Raw genomic sequence first — 23,168 nt, 5'->3', positions numbered from 1 at the left:
CAAACAATGGTATAATGATGCAGACATTGTGTTGTAAGCATAAAAATTGTAAGCATAAAAATTTTAAATTTGCATATTTTGACAGCTATTGTGGCTTTAAGTTGGTACTTACTAAATATGTTTTTAAATGTTTTAAATTCGATTAAATTAGATTTATATGGTCCTGTTGTAAATACATGTATTATATCTAGATCTATATGGGAGCAAAATTCTAAGTTGACACACAAGAAAACAAGAGAAAAGATGCCAAGATAGATAACCAAGGGCTAGTAGAAAATATGAACAAATTATGAAATTTCTAATTTGCAGTAGATAGAAATCCTAAAGCGATATGTCTTGAAAACAGAGAATGCACAAGAAAACAGAATGAGAAACAAGTGGGCGGAAACTAGAGTTAAGTCCAGGGCTAGGGGAGCTAAAGCTGTTATAAAAAAACAAATTACCAACAGTGCAGTGGTTTTCTCGCGATTCCATGATTTTTTTGTATGATTTTGACTGACTACAACAATTATATTTATGCATTTATTGTGTCTTAATGGCAGAAGGTTGGAAAGTGATAGTTTTGTACTAAATGAAAGAATTGAAAAAACATAATCCAGGATGGTGATTCCATCTTTTTTTTACATGTGTGTGTCAGGGGTTGTTAAAGGTACCATGCATGCACTTTTAAGGTTTGTTTTTTGACCCCCCTCTGTCACCTGCAGCAGCCCATCCTTCGGATCCTGTGGACGGGACCTGCCCCGGTCCTCCTCCACACCCAGCCGGATCTGATCTGCTGACGTGTCGGCTGCAGCCGCGCGCAGTCAGCGCTCGTGCTCCAGCCAGCGGCGGAGTCAAGCAGCCAGGCTAGGAAGACAGAAGAAAAAACTGCCAGCATGGCAGCGAAACGCTTTTACCGACAGGGCTTTTTATTACTTTTATTCAACTTTCTGTCCACCGCGGCCTCGGAGAGGAGGTTCTCCGACTTTAAAAGATGCGCCGACGAGGAGTGCAGCAGTAAGTTTTGTTTTTTTTCTCCCGGCTCAAGGGGGGAGGAATTTCGGGATCTCTCCCCCCACCACCACCATCAGATCCCGATACAGCTAACCATAAACTGCGCCTTATCTCTTGACTTGTTGTCAGTCGATATTTGCGACCTTGGCCGTATCCCTTGTATCCCTGAGCCCTTTTATTTGTACGAGACACAGCGGACGCTAACATTAACTTTTATTTTTCTTTTAACAAAAATGACCGTTTCGGCCTTGGTCGCTGGGTGACAGCAGAAGCTAATGCTAGCATCCAGTTAGCCACCGGCCGGCTCTGCTAGCTAACAGGCCGGGTGAAAGTGCTGTTAAAATCCTCTAAAATCATCCCGATTTATCAACTTAACGTGTTATGTCAGCACCCTGCTTTATATCTTAATTAGGAAATCAAACATGCTGATTTTTATGCTACTGAATATTTTCTACTTGGCAATAAAATGCTAACTCAATTAAGCGATAAGAAATGTTATCATGAAGGGAAAGCTAGTTCGCCCCATAAAGCCATAAAAATCGTACAAATTGGGATGTAAGTCAGTGCAGCATTGCAGTGAAAGTGCTGATCATCTGCTTTGCTTCTCAGTATCTTCTGTAAACAACTCTAAAAAACAGCCTCAGGTTGTGACTGGTCGCTGTTGACATGTTGACACTGCACAGATGCAGCCAAACTGGCTTTTATTCAGGTTGCCGCATCAATTTTTGTCCTGTTTAGTGCTGCAGTTGAGTAACACGTCCATCAAGTAGTGGTGGTTTGTGTTGCCAAACTGTCTGTTAAGTCATAGACAGAAAAATAACACAGAAAAAGGTGGAATACTCTCCGTGGGTCTCGAGCAGAGGAGTTCAGGAATCTGGGATTATTGTCCCGGCGTGATGGAGCAGGAGATGGATCGACGGTCCGTTGTGGCGAAGCTCCTGATTTACTGGTCCGTGCACGTTCCAACCCACACTCGTGGTCCAAGGTTCGGGTTACAAGGAGCTGAGACGAGCTTCCTCCGAAGGGCGGCGGGGCTCAGCCTTGGAGATAAGGTGACGAGAGCTCCATCATCCGGGGGGGAAGTTCGGAGTAGAGCCGCTGCTCCTCCGTACTGAACGGAGTCGGCTGAGGAGGTTCGGGGATCTGATTAGGATGCCTCGTGGACGGAGACATGTCCCACTTGGGAGGAGACTCCCGAGGCAGACCCGGAACTCCATCCATCCATCCGTTTTCTTTGACTCGCTTCTCCTCTCTGGATCGTGGGGAGCTGGCACCCTCTCCAGCCGTCGCTGTGCGAGAGGCGGGGGACACACCCTGTGACCCAGTTCTGGACAGGCAGGATCACAGGTCTCTGGGAAGACGTTGTGATCCTCCAGGAGGAGCTGAAGAAGGATCTGGGTTTCTCTCCTGAACCTGTTGTTTCTGTGACCTAATCCCGTGGATGAATGAAATCCCCTCAAAATGTTGGTTTTAGTGAAATTTTGAAGCGAAAAGAACCATATTGTGTGTTATACTAACAACCTCTAACTTATGGATTCTTGATTTAAACTTAAAATGTAGTTGAAATAACAAAACATATTTTTCTTTTCCAGTGCTCCTATGTCGGGGAAAAGCTGTGAAAGATTTCTCGGGACCTGATTGTAGGTTCCTTTCAATCAAGAAATCTGAAACCGTATATGTTTACTACAAACTTTCTGGAAGAAGGGCCGACCTGTGGGCAGGAAGTGTAAGTATTCTTCAGTATGAACACTTCTGCTGTGTTTTTCATCTGGACTGACTTGTGTTGTTCGGATAATCAACGTGAGCTCTTTTTGTTGAAAGGTTGGAAGCAACTTTGGCTATTTCCCAAAGGACCTTCTTGTCATAAACCACATTTATACAGACAAAGAACATGAAATTCCCGCAGAGGTATGAGAAACTGATACACCTATTCAACTTCAGCCTTGTAATAAAACCTTTACGACAGCAATGCCCCTTGTAAATGTAACTGCCATTAATATATTTGTAATTTCTTTTTTTTTGTTTCATTCTTAGGAAACAGATTTTGTCTGTTTTGAAACTGGATTTGACAAATTTCACACTTACGACGTAGATCTGCTTTTAGGCTCATCGGCGGCGGAGGAGAACGATAGTAACAACAATGAAACATCTGTCCGAATCCAAGAGGCAGAGAGCACACAGACAGAAACACAGCCTTCAGCACAGGAAGTGACAGAGAGTGAAAAACCAACCGAGCATCTTGAGATCTCTAAGGATCTTGATCAACTTCCTGAAGACCAAAGTGCCTCTTTAAATAAACTTGAACTGAACGCATCAAATGAAACGCCTTTGATAAAAGATTTCGAGTCCGGTACGGAAGTTGTGCCTGACGTTTCAGAAGGAGAAAAGTCTGAGCCTGCTTTGGAAAACGGGTCAGAAAGAAGTGAAACCAAAGACGAACCCGTTACTTCGGAAGTGGAATCTCTGCCCGAAGGGGAATTTCTTGACAAACAAGTGTCTGTTTCGATGGGAGAGCAGATCCCTGAGTTAAAAACGTCCCTCGGAACGACTTTTGATGCCGTCGTCACTGACGAAGAAACCACCACCAAAGTCACGCCACAGGTAGAGGACGTGGAAAAGGAGGCAGATCGCCAAGACGTCGTCACAGAAATCAGTCAAGATGTCACAGAAAACAAAAACGAAATCCCACTGCTGCCTTTCTCTGAAGAAACCCCCGACGCTCCAGCTTTGGATTCTTTTGCAGAGCAGGAAAGTCCTCCGGCTGCGCAGGACGATAACCCGCATGCAAGGGAGGATAAAAACTTGTGGACAGCAGTGTTTTCTGCTGTAACAGGAGGAGAGACCACGGAAGGAGACGTGAGTTCAGACGAAGAAGAAGAAGACGAGGACGACGAGGACGCTGAAGCAGAAACCCAACCTATTTCAGAGAAAACGGAGCAAGAGCCACTTTTATCAGAATCAGAAAATGCACCAGAGAACATAACGGCTCCCCAAGATGCCTCTCATTCCAGCACTGTGCAGCAGGATGTGGAAGAAGCCAACAATGACGCTGAAAACCCTGTGTTTGATGGTGAGGATGAGCGCACTGAAGAGGTAATCACACACAAGGAAGGTTTGTATGAAACGCTAAAACCAACCGATGAGCCGGTACACCATCAAACAGGCGAGAGTGTCGAATCTGAATCACAAAAGGACATTGTGAGCCTCCCTCTTGATGATAAACCTGATATTAAAACACAGGAAACCACTGAGGACAAAAAAGAAGAGGAGGATTCCAAAGAGACAGAGATCAACAAGAATGATGGAGGTGCAGAGGACAGTCATGTTGCAACAGAGCCGGTTTTAGACATTACGTTTGAGGAAAACAAAACTGTGAGCGATCAAGAGTCGGCCATTACTACAACTGAACGAGATCAAGACCTGCCCACTGAAGAGAAGCAGTCTAATGATTCGGATGTCAGAGTGGATGAACATGTAGTAGACAACAAATTACCTGATCAGATTCCTGAAAATGTAGAAAATAAAAGCAGTCAGACAGAATCACCTGTAGAGGAAGCAGAGGTTCCTGAGCAGCCCCAAACAGCAGAGGAAGAGGACGAAAATGACACAGAAACTGAAGATCAGAATGAAGGAAAGGAGGAGGAGTTACTTGAAGATGAAAATGCACTTCTTATTTCACAGTCAGATGACGGACACGCTGGGAAACCCTCGCCTGAATCAACGCAGCCCGCTGATGCCTCTGCAGAGCCGGAATACAGCGACGCCGTCATGAGGCTGACTCTGTTAAGAGAACACTTCACAGATGACGACATGGAGCGAGTTCAGAAGCTCCTGGGGCTGAAAAATCTGTACAAAGTCGAGGCCATGTTCTTGGATCTGGACACGGAGCTGCAGGCTGCCCGTGCGTCGCACGCAAAGTCCACGCAGGACGTTGAAAATGAGCTTGAGCGCATCCTGGAAGCTTCGGAAAACACCATCCTGGACAAGATCGAGAAGATGCTTGACAGCCGGGAAGCGAAACAAGACTATGAGGCTCACGGAGACACAAGCAGCTCGGATGAGGAAACTGAAGTTCTCGACGACTTTCAGGAGCTTGGGTTCAGTCTGCGACAAAAGTACTCAACAGCCAGCGACAGTGCCCCTTTAGCAACAGAAAAATCTTTGGACAGTGTGCAAGGTTGGTCTGATTTTTCCTTTTTAACTTGATTATTTCATTGAAATAAGCATTTGACTCTGATATGTGCAACACATTTCATCAGTTTATGACTCGGATAAAATGGTTTCAAACCAAATTTGAAAAAATTTCAGCAATTAATCCCTAATTTTAAGTTTTTGTCGTCCCGTGTTTCATTTTTTTTTTTTTTTGCACTGCAGATGAACCTCTGTTGAATGTCGAAGAAGACACCCCCCACGTTGTTGAAGAAAAGGTTGACAACGCACCCGAAACCGATCGCACCAACAACCTGACAGCAGCGGGTCAGGAGGAAGAGTCAGCGCAGATCGAAGAGGAACAGGTAGATCAGCAGGAGGCGGCTGCTGTACCTGATGCCAGCGTGGAGGTGAATGCTGGACAGTTTAACAAAAACAAAGACGATCAGCCCGGCTTTCCTGTATCAGAGGAGGAAGAAAAGCTCCCTGAAGCCACTCTGGAAACTCCCTTAGACACGAGCCTCGAAGCTGAGGCTGAGGGCTTGCACTCAGGTTGGTTATCCAAACATCATTTTTTTTATATTATGTCGTCTGTGTATCTTTTTGTCAGCATGCAGACTGTACCGACTTGGAAAACAAATCTGCTTCTCTGTGGAGATGACTTTTCAGATTAATTATTGGTAATTAATAATTGAAATCATATTATTGACTATAACAGAAGAGCGATATTTAATAATGTACTATAAGACATGATCTGATCTAACTAAATTCTCACTTTAGTTAGTTAAGATGTCATTGCCTGTACTTGGGACATGTGTAATGACAATAAAGTTGAATCTAATCTAATCTAAAACTTTTCTTGCAGACGACTCTGTGGACATGGACTCAGTGGAGTCGGTGACTGAAATACACGAGGAAGAAACTGGATTCTTCACAGCTGGATTTGTTTACACTGGGCTCATTTTCTCAGGAATGAAGAATAAAACTGCTGAGTGGACAACTGTGGTAAGTCTGAGAATCGCATCTTCTACCCTCTTCTTGTCGTTTCCTGAACTAAAGTAGATTATTGTTGTCATCTCTTGTAAATAAAAAACAGAACTAACTCTTCATTGCTGGCTGCTCAAACTGCATTTTCTGTTTCAGCTGTTAGAAAACACCACATAGTAAGAACATATTTATTCAGTGCGTAATAGAATAATTACCTTGCAAGGCAGCTGGGTTTTTATGCGAACTTCAGATTCTATCATAAGAGACTCATGACTCCAACTTGCAAGGTTTCAGGGCAATGCAGTTTTGCTAAGGCCTAGTAATTGGGACCAAACACCGGCCCCAGGGCCATCACTTTGTCTGCCCGAGTCATGTTGCTGTTACACAAGCTGGCTAGAATTAGTAGTGAGTGTTGAGAGAGACGTAGAGCTCCTAAATGCAGAGGGAAATGTCTGCTAGAGGTCGCGTTATCTCAAAACTAGAATAATCTGCCTGTTTGTTCTGTCTTTTAATTGTTCATTTATTAAATGTGCATTAAATTTAAAAAGATGCACACCAGCACCTGTGCTCAGGTTAACGCACAACCTGGAGTACGACATTTAATTAAAGCCATCCTTACCCAGCACTGGAACAACTCGGCTGTTTTTATCAATCGTGTGTTTAAGGTGGGCATATATATATATCAGTTGTGCTACAGAAACGTATATGATTGCAGTGTATATTTTCAGAAATGTTTCCATGAACATATTAAGGTGTCAAGCTCTGAAAGGATACAGGGACTGCAATGTCTGACTCTTTATTTGGTTTATCCAGTCTGTAAGAACACAACACAATAAAGTAGTTTTCAGCTACTTCACAGATGGTATTGATAGGAAAGGTTGTGTGTGACTTTAGCTGAAAGCGACTGGTTTGGTTGTCAGTCTGAAGTGTTGTTAGTTTGAGATTTGGAGTATAAAAAGGATGAGATCAAGTTGGGCGTATTTTCATAGCTTTTGGGGGATATCCTGGTTGCTGTAAAAGTAAATTAGTATTTAAACGCTAATAATCTGACAGCTCAAAGATGGCGGATGTGTTGAGTTATAACTGCTATACAGCCACGACCTTGCTTTTCTAGTCTGCTGTGCCTCTTGCGACGTATCTCGGGTCTTATTTCTTTGAAAGCGTCGCAGTACTTCGTGAGATTTCATCAAATGTGGAAAACTTCCGACTTCCCCTGAACGCCTCACCGCCCGCCCCCCTGAGGCCGAAGTTCAACACAGCCGGTGCTGAGCTGACTGTTATCTGCTTACGGAGGGCCTTAAATTGGAAGACAATTCTCCTAATACACCGTCGTATGCGTTCTTTTACCTGTCCGATTATTGTATCTTTTTTACCTATTTTTTTGCAGTAATTTATTGGTTGTATTTGAGCTCCCAGCTGAGCTAAGCTAAGCTAATGTTTATTGTGTTTTGGCAGCGGTAGTGAATGACGGCTGACTTGGCGTTAGCAAGCTGCTATCATTTAGCATTATTTTAGCGTCTGCCCCGACTGCTTTGACGTTTGGGGTGTTTGTAGGAGCTTAATAGTAATTTTCGGGCGGATAATACTTTAAAGCCACGGCCCACCTCAGCTGTGTAGATTACTTTGAAGCTAGCTAAACCGGCTAACGAACGAGCTAACAGCTGTCAACTAGCGTTCGGCTCGCATTCATCCCGTTCTGGACATGGAGACTGAAACCCTGTCCAAACCTGCTGTGACGGAACCAGAACACCTATATATGTTCTTTCTAAAGGAGATGCAACATGTAAGTGACTGTTCTGTCAAACTGAGCCCTTGTGCTCAGTTATTAATAATGATGTGGCATGATGACGTGTTGGGAGCTTAATGGCAGATAGAAACAGACCTGCAGGTTTGTTGCAGCTGAGTTTACTTTCTAAACCTGCTGTTGATCATTATGAGACCTGCTCTTATGCTCTGCTTGCATTGCTCGTCGCCTTAGTTTGATTGCAGTAATAATAGTTTGGACATTTTGACTGTTGGCAATCCTGACAGCTGAAAAAAGGGATGTTGGGCTTTTAACAGGAAATGGTAAATTAACTTCAGTGCGTGGACTTTACGAGCGTTTGTTTGGTTTTCCCACGACGCGAGGGGTCCAAAGGTGTCTCTGTGGTTGAACCAATATGCACAGGCCTTTTCCACTGGTCCAGCCTTAAATGTGAGGATCTGAAAGGAGCACAAAGTTGCTCACACCTTTTACCAAAGTCCTGCAATAAAAGATCTTTTTAAAAGGTTCCACTCTGTTTCTGCATTACTCATATATGCTCCCTGCGTTGACAGAGGTGATGGCAAAGACCATTTGTTTTTGCCACACTAGTTTTGTATGAAACTGCCTTTTTATTTACCTGTCTTCGCTGCTCGTTATCATGTTAATAATGTGTGTTTATGTTAATAAAGAGATAACAGAATGAGACAGAGGTGTGATTGGGGTAAAGACCTGCTTGTGGTGGCTTGGCCTGCTGTTAATCAAAGTTTGGTTAATGAATAAACTTTGTCTTAGGAGGATGTGTCGTACGTAGTGATGCGTTCAGTGTTTTATATTTACTTCTGTCTCCGTGTTGTTGTCTGCATGATTTATTCTGATTCAGTCCATAAGAGGAGTGACAAAGCGGGGGTTTGTTTACCTTCTTACCTTTTTGTGTTTTTCTGCTTCAGATGATTTCTTTGCTGCCAGAGGAGTGGAAGCCGGGGGAAACGTTGCTCGGCTGTCCTTGGCCAGCTGTTGCCATCACTGCTGTGGTTGGAGTGCTGACCTTCACCCTCTTCTTCTGGAGGACCATATTGGCAGTAAGTGTTGTGACATCACCGCACTCGTTCCTGTTGCAAGTTTAATTTGCCCCAAAAACTGATCAACATTCAGGTTCAGCCTGACAAAATCAAATGTTCTCAAAAAATAAAGCTAAATCAGACAAAAGTGCTGCAACGATCATTTTGAACTGTCTTCATGATTTATCAAATTAATGTTTACTTGTTTGGTTGTATTTTAGGTGAAGAAGAAGGAATACCTCGGTACGTTGTTGTTGTTTTTGTTTTTTTATTTGCATTTTATCACAAAAAGCAAACTGAGTAAACCCTGACTAAGTTTGTATTTTCTTTTCCCGGGGGCCAAAAAAGTGGATGAAAAGAAGCTCCAGGCACAAATCCAGGCGCTCAGAAAAGAGAAGACGGATGCTCTGACCAAAATATCTGAACTCCAGAAGCAGGTGAGCTACATGAGAAATGCGGTGAAGCTTGTTTAAAACAAAACAAACTAACATTTTTTTATTATTTTTTTTTTAACTTAAGACTGAACAACTGAAAGAAAATCAAAAACAATCAAAAGAAACTGTCAGCTGTAAGATGAAAACCATACAAGACTTGGAGGTAAGCTCAGAGGTGTCATTTTAATTGTCTCCTTACTTGGATTTTTTTTTTGTTTGTTTTTTTGGTTAATTTATATTGTAAAAAGCTTAAATTTAAGGAGAAGACTGATTTGATTTGATGCTTTAGCTGCAGTTTTCAGTGACTTATCCATGTTGTTGTCAGTTTTACTCACCAAATAAAATGATTTTCTCTCTCGTCATTTTGCAGAGTAAAGTTTCAGAGGCAGAAAAGGCGAAAATTCACATTTTTGAAGAAAAGAACAAATATGCAAAACTCCTCGAAGAAGAGCGTGCCTCGTCATTGGCAAATGAAAGCAGGGTAGCTGTTTTTTTTATATTATTATTAGGTGTGTTTTTGTTCTTTTTTCTTGGTATTCACGATGCTTAACATTTCCTAACAGATTGAAAAATTAGAGAAGTCAAACGAGAAGCTGCAGCTCAGCAGGAAAAAGATTCAGGAAGCGTTTGCTAAGGTGCGTCCTTCACGCTGAAATTAGTTTTTTGTGATTGTAGCTCCACTGTGGCGTGTCTCAACATTTAAACCCCGTTTTTCCTCACAGACTACCGTTCTCCTGGACGAGGCCAAGATTCGTGAAGATGCTCGAACCGCTCAACAGAAATGCGTCCAGAAAGAATTTGCCGCTCTAAAAGAAGAAAATAAAAACGTAAGATGAAGACGTGGGCTCGTTTGAAGATTGATGACCACTAAAATGTGTTTCGTGGGGATTTTTTGAGGCGCTCCTCTGACTTTTGGTAATCCTTTCAGCTCAAAGCGACGATTAAAGGCTGGGAGGAAAAACACAAGGAGCTGAACGAGAAGATTAAAGTTTATCAGAAGTCCAAGAAGGAGCTGGAGGACTCTGTGGTGCTCAAAGACCACAACCTGGAGGTCAGGCTTTTACCTGCAAGCACATCGTTTCTGGATTGGAAAACTAAAACATATGGTCTCACTCCAGGCAAAACAATTTATTTGTTTTCCTTTATTAGGTGCTGTCTGATCTCCTGGCTGACCTGGATGCATGCGATCTGCAGAAAGGTGAAACCAAAGTTTTAGCTAATGGTGAAGTAGCTACTGGTGAGTTTGTTTGTTTTTTATCAGCCAGGATAAAACAAGTTGTTCCAAAGACAGAACAGCACAACTTGTTGTTGAATGCTGAGTTTCTGATGGTTTTGCTGTCATTTCACAGATAAGAAAACAGTCATAAGAAGCAGAATCAGGCAGATGATGGACGTGTCCAGAGTAAGAGTTACCCCACTGTTTGTCATTGTTAGAAGTTGGATAAAATGCATATAAGTTACTCACTAAATGTTTATAAATGGTGTTTTCTATAGCGATTGCACAAATTTGGGAAAGAAGAATCAAATTTCTGCGTGTTTTTTTTTTCTTTTCTTTACAGATTCAGACCACCCTCACTGTTGTTGAAGAAGAGCGGGATCGCTTCATGGCAAAGTTACTGAACGAAGAAAAGTCCAGGAAAGACCTAGAAGGTGTGTCTGTTGCTAGAAAGGCCGTTTTAAAGAAAGGGGGGGGGCGATTAATAATCTAAATGCACGAACATCCCTCAGCTAAACCTTTGGCTTTATGTTGCTCCAGAAAAACACCAGGAGCTGGAACATGCCATCGGAGCCCTGAAAAGCGAGAAGAGCCAGGTGGAAAACCAGTTCAAGGTCCTCCAGCAGAAAAACGAAATTATGGTGGAAATGTACCAGCAGAAGGAAAACGCGCTGCAGCAGTAAGAGAAACCAGGAGCCGCCTCTCGACAGGATTGTTGCACAATTTTCTCTCTGATTGTTGTGACTTCCTCTGTTAGTAAACCTGACATACGTTCAGATTTAATAAGTTTTATTCTCGGAGCTAATTCCAGTCAGGCGTCCTCCGAATCCGGTTTTCAGAAACACAAGTGAGGCGTAAGAAAGCTGTTGTCACTTAGTGTTTTTATCTCCTGGCAGGAGGTTAACGAAGGAGGAGCTGGAGCGACGCAGCAAGGAGAGTCTGCTGTCTGAGGTGGGAGGTAAAGCTCTCGAAGCGGAGGAGCAGGTTAAAATCTTACGGCAGCGCATCAATGAAATGGAGGCGCAGATGAAGAAGACTGAAGAAGTCTACAAAGAGCAGGTAGAGTCGTGTCAAAATCAATCATTTCAGTAAAGCAACTAAACAATGCTGCGGATAATTGTGTTAATTTCTCTTTTTTTGTTGTTTTTTTGTAGATAAAGGAGCAGGAGAACAAAACTCATTCCAACTGGGTATGTTTCAGAGTTTCTTCAAACTTAGCAGATCAAAAAAAAAATGTTAAAAACAAAAACAACTGGACTTTTATTCTGTAGCTGAGGATGTTTCGCTTCTCATCCGAGGAACTTTCTCAGTTCAAAAAGGTTTTTTTTAAAAGGTTTTAAAACGGGAAAAGCTCGTCGGGTGAGAAGCGAAACATCTTCAGATACAGAATAAAAGTCCAGTTGTTTTTGTTTTTTACCTTTTTGAATTTTCACCAAACTTAGAAATACACTGTAAGTACGTAGTTGTGCGCTAATTTGTTAAAATGTTTGCAGGTGAACGCTCGTAATGCAGAGCGGGCGCTGAGTCAAGAGAAGCTTGAATCATCGAAGCTGCGAGAAAAGTGAGTTTAAAAAAAAATAAAATTCCAGCGTTTAATTTTATTGTGTCTGTTATCTCTCCAGCAGATTATTTGACCGGTCGGTCCAAGCCTGTCCCCCCTTTCCCAGTCTGTACCCGCCTGTCCCGGCCTGTCCCAGTCTGTCCCCGCCTGTCCCAGTCTGTACCCGCCTGTCCCGGCCTGTCTCAGTCTGTACCCGCCTGTCCCGGCCTGTCCCAGTCTGTACCCGCCTGTCCCGGCCTGTCCCAGTCTGTACCCGCCTGTCCCGGCCTGTCCCAGTCTGTCCCGGCATGTCCCTGCCTGTACCCGCCTGTCCCGGCCTGTCTCAGTCTGTACCCGCCTGTCCCGGCCTGTCCTGGCCTGACCCCCTGTCCTGGTCTGTTCTGGTCTGTCCTGGCCTGTCCCACCCTGTCCCACCTGTCCTGTGTAGTTGTATTGAAGTGTTTCGTCTGTTTTCAGGTTGGTTGTGCTCACCTCCCAGCTCAACGAGCGCCGGGCTCCTCTCTTCAGGCCCAACTCCGGTCAGCCTGCAGGTCCTCGCCAAGGTAAGAATGCCCAGGTGCCTCCTGTTTCTTTATTTGTTTTAAACATGAAGCCTCCATCCCGCAGCAGAGGTGACTGTTTTTCTTTTAATCCCTTCTTGGATTCTGGTTTCTCTTAATGTGCTGGAGAACCTGGGATGAGGACCTCTTTTTGGCACAAATTGTGTTTTACTGTCAGCGGTGTCTTTGCTTTTGACAAATGGGTGGTTTGATTGTAACAGGTGATTCATACGGGCCCTCTCCTGTGAGTGGGGGTGCCCCGTCCCCTCCTATCATGATCGAGGGCCCCAGGCGCCCTCCTTCTGCCCCAGTCGGGCGAAGAAATGACCCGTACGGTGAGTCCGAGCGGATCTCTTCCCCTTCTTCAGTTTGTACCAAAGCTGGGCATCATCTTTTCTCTACAACTGTCTTTAAATCCTTTTTTTCTCCACGCCTGACTTGTGTTTTTCAGCTCTCTCCCTTTGGCATTTTCCTTCATATCTTCCTTGTGTGTATTGCACCCTGCGCTTACTTCCTCCTTGGTACTTTCCTTCCTTTTTTTGTTTTATTTCAGTTCAGTCATCAGAAAACTCTGTCCCAAAATAACATGTTTTTGTGTTGCTGTTAAGTTTTGTTTGACCATCTGTGTCTCAAAAGCAGAATCAAGTCAAGAAGATGATCTGAATTTAATTTTTTTCCTGGTATTATGTAAATTTTGTTAGATGTTAGTTGAAAAACCCTCCAGGAAACGTAATAAATGGTCCTTTGTGTCCATCATCCATTTATGTTTTCTCTCCTCTCCTCAGGTCCTCGTCCTCCATCTGATCCACATGGTTGTTACCCTGACAACAAACACATCCCTGGGATGGGTACGCGTGGTTCTTTTTACGGTTTCTGTACTTCCGGTACTTAGAGGTCGCTCTCGCCCAGCTTTTAAAGCTGCTCTCCCTCCTCTCTCTCCTCTCTCAGACATGATGGGTCCCCGCAGCTCATCTCCAGCCAACCTGGATGGAACCGTAAGTTATTTACGCACCAGATACGATTGTTCAAACCCGACGCCGCCCTTCCATTTGTAGGCCAAGAGCGCTCACTCACATTTCAGTCTGTCCTTGCTCCGTAACAGACTCAAGCAGTAGAGCCACAGATAAAAGCAGAAACTCGGGCTGTGGTTTCCACAGAGAGTCCAGAGCCAGTGAGTATATAAAGGTCAAAGGTCACGTCCAGGTGCTCGTGTGAAGGGGAATGTGAGGCTGGCACTTGGATATTGAAGGCGTTTAAAACAATTCTGCTTCATTGGGGCTGATGTTTGTGGTTTCACTCACGGCACTGACAGAAGCTGCAAATCTGTTAATGGATCTTGGTTAAATTTGTGGTTTTGAAAGTAAGAATGTGTGTGTCAGAGTTCCTCAGTGGTCTGGTTTTTCACCCAAATCAACATGGTGTGTGGTTACTGGTCACGTGATTCAGCCCGGGTTTAATGAGGAAACCGTGTGGTTTTTGGATTCTTCACTGCACGACTAACATTTTAACCCGTCTGAACTCCATGGCTGCACGTCAGATTTTCTTTGTGCTCCTGTCGCTTTAAGGGACCCGGATCCTTCCTCGTGTCACCAATCAGAGACTCATCCGGCTCCATGGCTCAAGGACCTCCGCCGGGCCCTGGACCACACGACCCACTACTGCCTCCTGGACCCGGCGTGCGCCTGCCCCCGCCCGGACCTTACAGATTGCCACGACCAGGCCCCTACCAGATCCCACCCGGGCCTCTTCCTCCAAATGTCCCTCCACCCTATCACGGTCCACCTCTGCCAGCCAATGGACACCCAGGAATGCCCCCACCTGGACCAATGGGGGCAGAGTTTGGACCTCGACCTGCCAATGGACTTGTATTCCACCCCAGGCCGGGTCCTGGACCTCTAATTGACCCTCGGGGTCCTCCACCACCACACTTCCGTCCCCCTCCACCTCATGCCTTTGGACCAGTTCCACCCCCTCCTGGTATGTTCAGCCTTCCCTTTCATGGACCTTTTTCAGAATATAATACCAGTTTAGTTTAGCAACAAAACTTTGAAGCACAATTAGCTCAGTCGTTTCCTGCTGCATCTTATCTTTTTGTTTATCTGGTTTAGGTGTCCGCGGGCCTGTGGGACCCCGACCACCTGTCCCTCCTGACATGCGGTTCCCAGGACCACGAGACCACACCGGCCCCCCGATGGACCTGCCTCCGGGCGTCCAGCCCCTTCTCCCTGCACGTTCCGGCGACGCATACGGTCAGGCCGCACCCAACGCCATCCAGAACTCGGCGGGCCCTCAGAGCCGCCCCGCTCAGGACCTGCACGCGAGGCAGGAGGCCCCTCAGGACTCGGTGGTCAAGCCTTAAAAACTCCCACCAGCTACAGCAGACGAATTAAACCCGCCGTCACCTCCAAGGTGATAGGAAGCCCAGATCGAGTCCCAAACTAGGTCATGATTTTCATATTTCTGTTAATTTCTTTTTTAATTTCAATGTTTATTAAAAAAAAACAAACAAGGTCTTTAAAGAATCATTGATCAGTACGTGTCTGAGATCCCTTTGAACCCGTTGCCACTTTTCTTAACAGCTTATTGTGCAATAACACTTGAGGTGTGTTAAATCTTATATATATATATATATATATATATATATATATATATATATATATATATATATATAGCAATGATTTTTAAGGGGCACATTTTTTTAATGTCGTTTCCTGTGGAAATTCCTTTTTAAGCTAATAGCAACAGAAAAAGGGTTTTAAGTTCTAGCATTTCAAGGATACCAGTTGTTGCTTCAGAACGAACTGTAAAGGAAATGTGTCATTTGAAGGGCAGATGTATAACTTATTTTACTATGTTGATAGAACTTTTAATAATAAAGGATGTAAACGTGTCACTGAAGGGATGTGCTTCATACGCCTTCTGACGAGGGAATAATGAGGTTTAAATGTGGGTAAGTTACCCAAAATGGGCTTTAAACGTCACTGCAGTGAAACCAACGAGGTTTGCACGTTTACGGATTCTTCTGCCGTCGTATCACAGCAGGATGAGTTTAATTAGGGTTTAAATTACACACAGCAGGTTGTAAAGTGGATCAATTAAAGCCAAGATTTAATTAAGAGGAAGGGGAGTAGTTTAACCTTCGTTTTATGTTTTCGAGATGAAATTGGTTAAAAAAAATATACAGATGGCTGACGGTGCTGGGCAGAAGTCTGGAAATCTAATTTATCCTTTGCCTTAATGAGAATCTTTATATTTTAAATGATAAATAGCACATATTACAGAACTATAAGGAGAAATAAATCACATTTACAGTCAGGAATATGATGTTCTAGATTAAATTAAACCGAGTTTATTAGAAAAAAAAAAAAAAAAACTAAAGACCTCCCAGTTTCATACATTTATTATCACCGTTAATTCATCAGTTGGTGTATCTTACAGCGGTTTTCTTTCCCGTCTTCAGTTCTCTGATGTTACAAAAATAAAATCTGATACAGGACGAGTTTCTGCTCGTTTGCCAGTGAAGATGCAAGATGCACCTTTTTTTTTTTTTTTTTTGACCACAGCTTTGTGGAACTTTCCATTCAGACAGAACAGCATGTAAACTTAACATTAAATTTAAAAATAAAAACTAATCTGAGCGGCGTAACGTGAATACTTCTCATTTTTAAAGCGCGCTGCAGCCGTGATGAAAACGAACAGGATGGAAAAGCATTAAAAACTGAATCAGGAGGACGTTAAATCCATCATGGGGCAAACATTTTTATTAAATCTGAAACATTTACTGAGTATTTAAATACTTGGGAGTTCTGTTACAGTATTATTTTACATGTATGTAACATGAAATCATAAAGGCTACATATAAAAATATGATTCAAACAAAACTGAACTGGTATGAGCGGCTGGATGGCTTTAGTTTCTGTTAGTGTTTACTTATACATTTATGTGTGAGGATTTGAAAAATAAACTCGGCTCTCTTTAAATGAACCTTTTGTGAGCTTCGGAGGCGATCCTCCAAACAAAAATTAAATAATAGAGATTAATTTATAAATTAAAAGCCATTACAAAAACAGACAAAGCTATTGTTGTTAAAGCAAGAAAATGTAAAACAAATGGAATATAGGATGTGCAAAGAGGAGAAGCTACATTTGTGGGCTGTTTTCACACTGAATTCCAGTTCAAATGCTGGTAATTCATGAGGCAACAGATGTTAAATATGGCAAACTTGATCACAGTTTTATGATTTTAGGTTTATATCATCCCAGAAGAGTTTAATCAACCCTCCAGATGGCCGGATTGGGACTTTAACTCGTCCCAAATCCCCTCCATTAACCCTTTACCTCACACCAGCTTCAATGTTAGCAACAAGTCTGCTGCTTTCTTTTAGTTTTTAATTAAAATCAGATGATGACGCCTCCCAGAAACATCCGGTCGGCCATTAATAAGAACACGAATCTCCTTCATTTGTAACAAGAGTGCAAAAACACACAAAAAAAGCCCCCAGAACAAACAGATTTGTTGTTTTCCGAGATGGCGACAGGATTAAGGAGTTAATGTTCTGCTGGTTTTTATTTCAAAGTCCAGAGTCCAGTGGCGCAAACGCAACGAACCTCCTAAACATCTGTGGTCGAAATGTGGAAGACCGAACACGACTGAACGAACGAACGTGCTACTGCTGCTTCTTTTTTCTTTTAAAGTGTACTTTTTAAGGTTTTTGAGTTTCATCTGAAACAAAAAAAAGCACTTTGAGTGAACTGATGTGACAAACATCTGGGTCAGTTTGGGTCATTTTTTTTTTCTTCATGTTGAACCCCACAGCCTTCATTTGGTATTGCTGGATGTGATGATGAGGAGGAGGAGGAGGAGGAGGAGGAGCACCGCTGGAGTCGGACACTCAGGTGTCTTTGTGTAGCGTCTGATGAAGGTGGAGATAAAGTGGTTTCTTCGTGAGAAGCTGCAGCTTCTTCCTCTTAAAGTCAGTCGGCTTCTTGTACCTGAGAATCCACGAAGGAAGCAGGTTTTATTATTTCAGCTGATAACTGAGAGAACAGTAACTTGGAGCCATGACAGCTATCAAAATATGCAATTTTTCAATTATTTTGATTTGTGTTTTTTTATAATAAACACACATTGACAGATTGTACATTATGACAGCTATCATGGCGTTTAAAGAACAACAACCAAACCCTCACAGTTCAATCACGATGGGTCCAGGTTTGATCTCGTCCATCTCCATGAAGGCGAAACACTTTGTGCTGGTGAACCTCTTTTTGGGCTTGTAGTGCTTGAACTCGAAGAAGATAGCAGCTCCTGGAAGAGTCGACAACACAGTGAGGAAACAGTCGCTCGGATCTTTGGAAGCGGGGCTTTTTGGAGGAAAGGTTACGAACAATTATCATCTCACCTGTCATAGACGGCTCCGTGGGCGACCTCAGTTTGGAGAAATAGTTTAACCCGACTCAGCTTTAACTCTGATTTTTCTTACATGAAATTCCAAACCCAGGTAAAAGCTGCCTGCTAACTTCTTCATTTCTTCGAGAACATGAATTAATTTTATTTTCCAGAGCCCTGAACTCTTTACTTCAGCTGAAATTCGGAGCGAACATTTTGCTCGTCACAGAAAGGTTTTTACTGCTGAAAGTGTCCCTCTGATGGTGTGAAAGTTCAACAGTTCAACCGCTTGCTTACCTTTGGGTAGTTTCTCTATGTGCCTCTGAATCTCCACGTCCACTCTGAAGTGGATGTAGGTGTCTTCCTTGCTGGTGGCCACAGGCGTGTCCTGTGCGGGGTTCAGATCCACGCCGTTCACGTCTAAAGGCAGAACGCACAAAAGCTTCGATTTCAGGACCCGAAGAATCCGTAACATTCAAGCTGTTTTCGTGTAAAACAGAGTGGGAAGGATCTAAAACCAGAAGCTCAGAAGGTCTTCTCTGAGTCACATATTAACTGGAGATGTTCTGTGTGAGTCCTGAAGAAGCCGAAACTGAGTTATTAAAAGCTAAAAGAAGCAGAGCACTAGCTAAAAGCTAAAGGAAGCAAATGCTAGCTGAGAGCAAAGTAGAGAAAATGAGCAAAAAGGCTAAAAGATAGAAGCAACCAAATCTAGCTAGAAGTTAAAAGTTGCAAAAGCCTAGCTAAAAGCTATAAATAGCAGAACAGTAGCCAAAAGCTAAAAGAGCAAAATGCTAGCTAAAAACAGCTAAATGTTTACCAAAAGCTCTAAGTGGCAGAACAGTAGCCAAAAGCTAAAAACTGCAAAAAGTTTACCAAAAGCTAATAGTAGCAAAAAAAGATTAATAGTAACAAAAGCCAGCTATAAGCTGAAGTATCAAAGGGGTAGCCAAAAGTAGCAAAAGGCTAGCTAAAAGCCATAAGTAGCAGAACAGTAGCCAAAAGCTAAAACAGCAAAATGCTAGCTAAAAACAGTAAAAGGTTTTAAAGCAAAAAAATAAAAAGACTATAGTAACAAAAAGCTAGCTATAAGCTGAAGTACCAAAGAGGTAGAAAAAGGCTAGCTAAAAGCTACAAATAGCAGAACAGTAGCCAAAAGCTAAAACAGCAAAATGCTAGCTAAAAACAGCTAAATGTTTACTAAAAGCTATAAGTGACAGAACAGTAGCCAAAAGCTAAAAGTAGCAAAAAAGACAAAGTAACAAAAAGCTAGCTATAAGCTGAAGTATCAAAGGTGTAGCCAGAAGCTTGAAATAGCAGACTGGCTAAGCAGCAGAATGGTAGCTAGAAGTAGCTAAAGGCTAACTAAAAGCTAAGGGGTTACTGAACCAACAGGCGGTGTACCTTTGACGCTGATGGTGATATAAGGGTCGATGCACTGGCCGGCATCCTTCAACCCGATTTTTTCGATCTTTATTGTAAGCAGCGTCATCCTGGGTTCGGAGGGTAACCGTGGCAACAGAGTCCCTGGAAAAGGACAGAGGTTAGACGCATCAGCGACGGAGCAGCGGTTCTCCTGTTCAGACGAACATCAGAGTTCGTTCTGTGACACAGAGCATTTCTGTTGTTAATGAAACTATTTTGTTTGTTTCTACAATTTAACACCTCGTCAAATCCCGATGTGGACCACGTTAGCTAACAAGTTTACATCCTTCACATTCACAGCAGAACGATAAATCAGTTTAAGATGGGTTTCTGATCTGCTGTTTGTTCTTCCAGCTCTTTTTGTCAAAAAACACCAAAATAATGATCGTTCTGTTGCAGCTACTGATTATGTGAGTATTTCAGGCTTTAATATGAATCTAAACTTCTGCTGACAGTTTCTGACACGATCAGCATTAAATAAAGGAACCGCAGCAACCTAACTCTGGTTTAAAGTACATACTTTTAGGAATAAAATCCTCCTTGGGTCAAATTCTGATCGAGCTGTAAATCATTAAACTTGAAGTGCAGCCAAGAAAAACAGCGTACTTCTGAATTTAACTCCGACAAACCCTTTCAGTCACGTTCTGTCGGGTCGACAGGTTCTGGTTAAAACTAAACGTTATGCATCAGAGGGTTAAAATCGAAGCTGTGAAGATAGAGAGAACAGAATTGAGAGCGTACCGGGCGCTCTCGGCGGGAACGTCTCGGCTGATCCGGCTCCCGCTGCAGCATCCTCCTCTTCCTCCAGCTCGAGGTTCTCCTCCTCCCCCGGAGCGAGGATCCTCCTGACAGGGAGGGGAGGAAAAAAGGATCAGCAGAACCAAAACCTGACAGAAATCCTCACAATGTTTGGTTAGAGAGTTCATCCTTTTCTTTGTTTCAAAAAAACAACGAAGCGGTGGCTCGAAAATACTTTAAATTAATGCGTAAAAGATGCTGAGTTTATGAATGGGTGGGTGAATGAATGTAGAGTGAAGCACTTTGGCGTCCTTGGACCAGATAAACTTCTATACAAGGGAAGCTGATGTCTTTACGTACGTTCATAAATGAGACAAATATCAGAGCTGGAAACAAAAAACACCCAGCTTACCTTAGTGGCACCGGCTGGACATCAAAAGGAAACTCTTTGTTATAAGTGAGGACGTTCTTTATTACTGTGGATAAACAAAAAGAAAGAAATAAAGAGTTGGTTAGATTTTTATCTGTGGAAACTCAGAGCTACAGGTCAGAAAACTCACTGCTTTCCAGTTTCTTCAGGTCTTCTAACTTGAACTCCTCCTTTGACTGCGTGCACTGAGGAAACACACACACATAAAAATAAAACCATATTCACAGAAAAAACACTTAAAACACCAGGAAGTATATAAACCAAGTGTGACTTGGTATAAATATTGGCTCAAATGAAAAAAAAAACAAAACACAAACCTGCAAACTGGCACTTCTCATCTCCAGGCATGTTGCAATCTTTCCCAAAGTTTTCTGTATATATATATATATATATATATATACAAAAAAAAAAAACAGAGAGAGAAAGAAGACAAAACCTTATGATTTGAAGCAGAGTCGTCGTTTTTTTCATTTACTGCAGACAGATGAAACGGTTACCTTCTGCTCTTCTGTGAAGTCCGGAGAGTTCGTGGACTGGACTTCTTTCTGCAGCTGTCGCGCTAAACTGACGGAGCACAGTTAAACGGATTAATGAAACGCTTTAAAGACGTCATGAGGACACATCCGTGGGTAATGTGTCCTAAAATTAAAAATCTATAAGAGAAATTTGTGACAGACTGCCAATTACCACGTGTCTCTGAGTACTGGCTTGTGTTTACAATCAGTGTTCTGTTTACATTGAGCGCATACGCGCAATTCAGAATTACATATCAATGCATTGGGAAAGCTACTGGAGTAAACTCTTAAACTGCACTATATGATATAGTTCAGGATAACCTGGATAAAACCACGAAATAAAGCTGATGGTTTTATGCACCAATACATCTTTACGCTCAGATTTGTTGCATAATGCCTGCAGCTAAAAGTGATTTATTTACATTGAGTGTGTACCCACATTTCAGAATTTTATATCAACACATGTGGAAACCCACTGGAGGAAACCCTCTCAAACTGCAGGATAAGCTTTTTAAATGTCTGATTTCAGACCTTTAAGATGCTCATCAGATCAATGGGCTTGTTCTGCGCCCCCTGGTGGCCAAGCACTGACACCAAGTGATTTATTGGTTTTCACTCAACATTGGAGCATTTTAAAACGCATTCTCAAACACAGATTATTAGCAAAGGCTGATCACATCCTGAAAGGCCTCGCAGAGAGGCTGATCCCCCTCGGAGACAGCAGAAAGCTGTCCTCACAGAGGACATTTGAAACCCACCCATAACAATGAGAGGGTGTGGCTGACTATTTCCCAATACTCCGAGGGACAGTTTGGCTCTGTTTTTTTTTTTCCTGACCCAAACGCACAGCAAGCATCTGTGAATGAAGCTCCCAACGACGCCTCTGCAACAAATGCCACCCCACGTCACGGTTGGGACGGGTTTATTTACCGCTAACTTCTGAAGGAGCGGCCGCTATCAGGTTCGGGAACGCAAAACAAGCCAACCCCGCGGGCTGCCGCCCCCGGGATAAACCCGGCTGTGAGGGGACAGGACACACATGCAGAACTTACATTTGGTACTCATCTATGGCCTCCACTAGCTGTCCCCACGAGTCAAAGTCAGTGCCCTTCCTAAAGCTGGCGTTCCATTTCTGAATAGTCTTGTTGACATCGGACATGTTGGCGGGGCGGGTACTCGCGGCGCTCTCAGGGCAGCATAGCCGGGGAGGGCATTCATCTACGGGGGGGGGTGTTTCAGCGGCGGCGTCAGAGCTCCGGGTTATCTTTCCGTCCGCACGGATTTGGATAAAGGGGAAGGAGGAGGAGAAGAAAAAAAAAAAAAAAAACAACCGGTGACAAACCCGACCAAGCCCTTTCTGTCCGCCTGGCTCCAGCTCTCTGCAACATCCGCGACAGACCGGAAGTCCCGCCCCGAGCGTGGGTGCGCTCGTTTTATGACGCGGGGTTGCCCGGGAAGCGAGCCTACAAGCTGAACAACACCTCTTTCTGGACACTGCATGGAAATAACTAGACTTTTCTTATTGTATTTTTTTATTTTAAACCATTAAAAGATGCATATCTGTACATAAAAAATTCAGACTAGTAAAATTTATTTCTGTGGAGTGTTTTTGAAGTTTTTTTTTGTGCTTTTGTAAGTTTTTGTATGTAAGTTGTGATGTTTTTCAGACACTTGCTGCTTTTAATGCATATATCTATTTGTGCTACCCACGTAGGATATTCTGATGAAGGAAGTGATTTTTGTGGTTTTAGAAAGGTTTTCGTCGGGGATATAAATTGTTCCATTTCAGTATCCGATGATATTTAACATTAACACGAACCGCTCTAGTTTTTGGTTTGTAAACATGACTGTAGCAGTTCACGTTTTGCAAAAGTTACCAGGGGGGAACCAAATATTTCAGCCGTCTGAAATAATCGGTTCCCCCTCTAAAACATGGGACAAAAATAATTTGCCAAAAAGTCCTTAATTGTGTTTATTCCTCTCATCATGGA

At 43.0% G+C, this 23,168-nt stretch overlaps 2 protein-coding genes across 6 annotated transcripts; one reads left to right on the top strand and one right to left on the bottom strand.

Annotated features, from left to right (window-relative positions):
- The first annotated feature begins 804 nt into the window (after nucleotides 1-804).
- mia3 (MIA SH3 domain ER export factor 3) lies at nucleotides 805-15,579 on the top strand. Of its 5 annotated transcripts, XM_017411947.3 has the most exons (28): nucleotides 806-996; nucleotides 2,586-2,719; nucleotides 2,815-2,901; nucleotides 3,028-5,170; nucleotides 5,368-5,694; nucleotides 6,008-6,147; nucleotides 8,821-8,952; nucleotides 9,153-9,174; nucleotides 9,280-9,368; nucleotides 9,451-9,528; nucleotides 9,736-9,846; nucleotides 9,929-10,000; nucleotides 10,088-10,192; nucleotides 10,294-10,416; nucleotides 10,515-10,602; nucleotides 10,715-10,767; nucleotides 10,925-11,015; nucleotides 11,122-11,260; nucleotides 11,478-11,640; nucleotides 11,736-11,771; nucleotides 12,075-12,142; nucleotides 12,599-12,684; nucleotides 12,903-13,016; nucleotides 13,467-13,529; nucleotides 13,630-13,676; nucleotides 13,784-13,852; nucleotides 14,247-14,658; nucleotides 14,790-15,579. In XM_017411947.3, exons 1-28 carry the CDS (start codon nucleotides 876-878, stop codon nucleotides 15,038-15,040), a joined length of 5,364 nt encoding a protein of 1,787 aa, XP_017267436.1. In that variant the 5' UTR covers nucleotides 806-875; the 3' UTR covers nucleotides 15,041-15,579. The 5 variants fall into 5 exon arrangements, with proteins under 5 accessions (XP_037837459.1, XP_017267436.1, XP_017267435.1 ...); XM_017411946.3 differs by lacking the exon at nucleotides 12,903-13,016; XM_017411945.3 differs by lacking the exon at nucleotides 13,784-13,852 and having other exon boundaries at nucleotides 876-996.
- A 639-nt stretch (nucleotides 15,580-16,218) lies between these two features.
- On the bottom strand, nucleotides 16,219-22,571 carry aida (axin interactor, dorsalization associated). The gene is made up of 10 exons (XM_017411948.3): nucleotides 22,230-22,571; nucleotides 21,160-21,226; nucleotides 20,980-21,033; nucleotides 20,793-20,847; nucleotides 20,645-20,708; nucleotides 20,236-20,339; nucleotides 19,474-19,596; nucleotides 18,367-18,489; nucleotides 17,871-17,988; nucleotides 16,219-17,672 (listed from the first exon to the last, which is right to left on the bottom strand). Exons 1-10 carry the CDS (start codon nucleotides 22,334-22,336, stop codon nucleotides 17,573-17,575), a joined length of 915 nt encoding a protein of 304 aa, XP_017267437.1. The 5' UTR covers nucleotides 22,337-22,571; the 3' UTR covers nucleotides 16,219-17,572.
- Between the last annotated feature and the right edge of the window lie 597 nt (nucleotides 22,572-23,168).

The sequence above is a fragment of the Kryptolebias marmoratus genome, linkage group LG19 (genome assembly GCF_001649575.2).
Source record: "Kryptolebias marmoratus isolate JLee-2015 linkage group LG19, ASM164957v2, whole genome shotgun sequence".
NCBI classification, from domain to species: domain Eukaryota; kingdom Metazoa; phylum Chordata; class Actinopteri; order Cyprinodontiformes; family Rivulidae; genus Kryptolebias; species Kryptolebias marmoratus.
The sequence above is the reverse complement of the archived record's forward strand: the minus strand, read 5'-3'. Positions and strand labels throughout refer to the sequence as shown.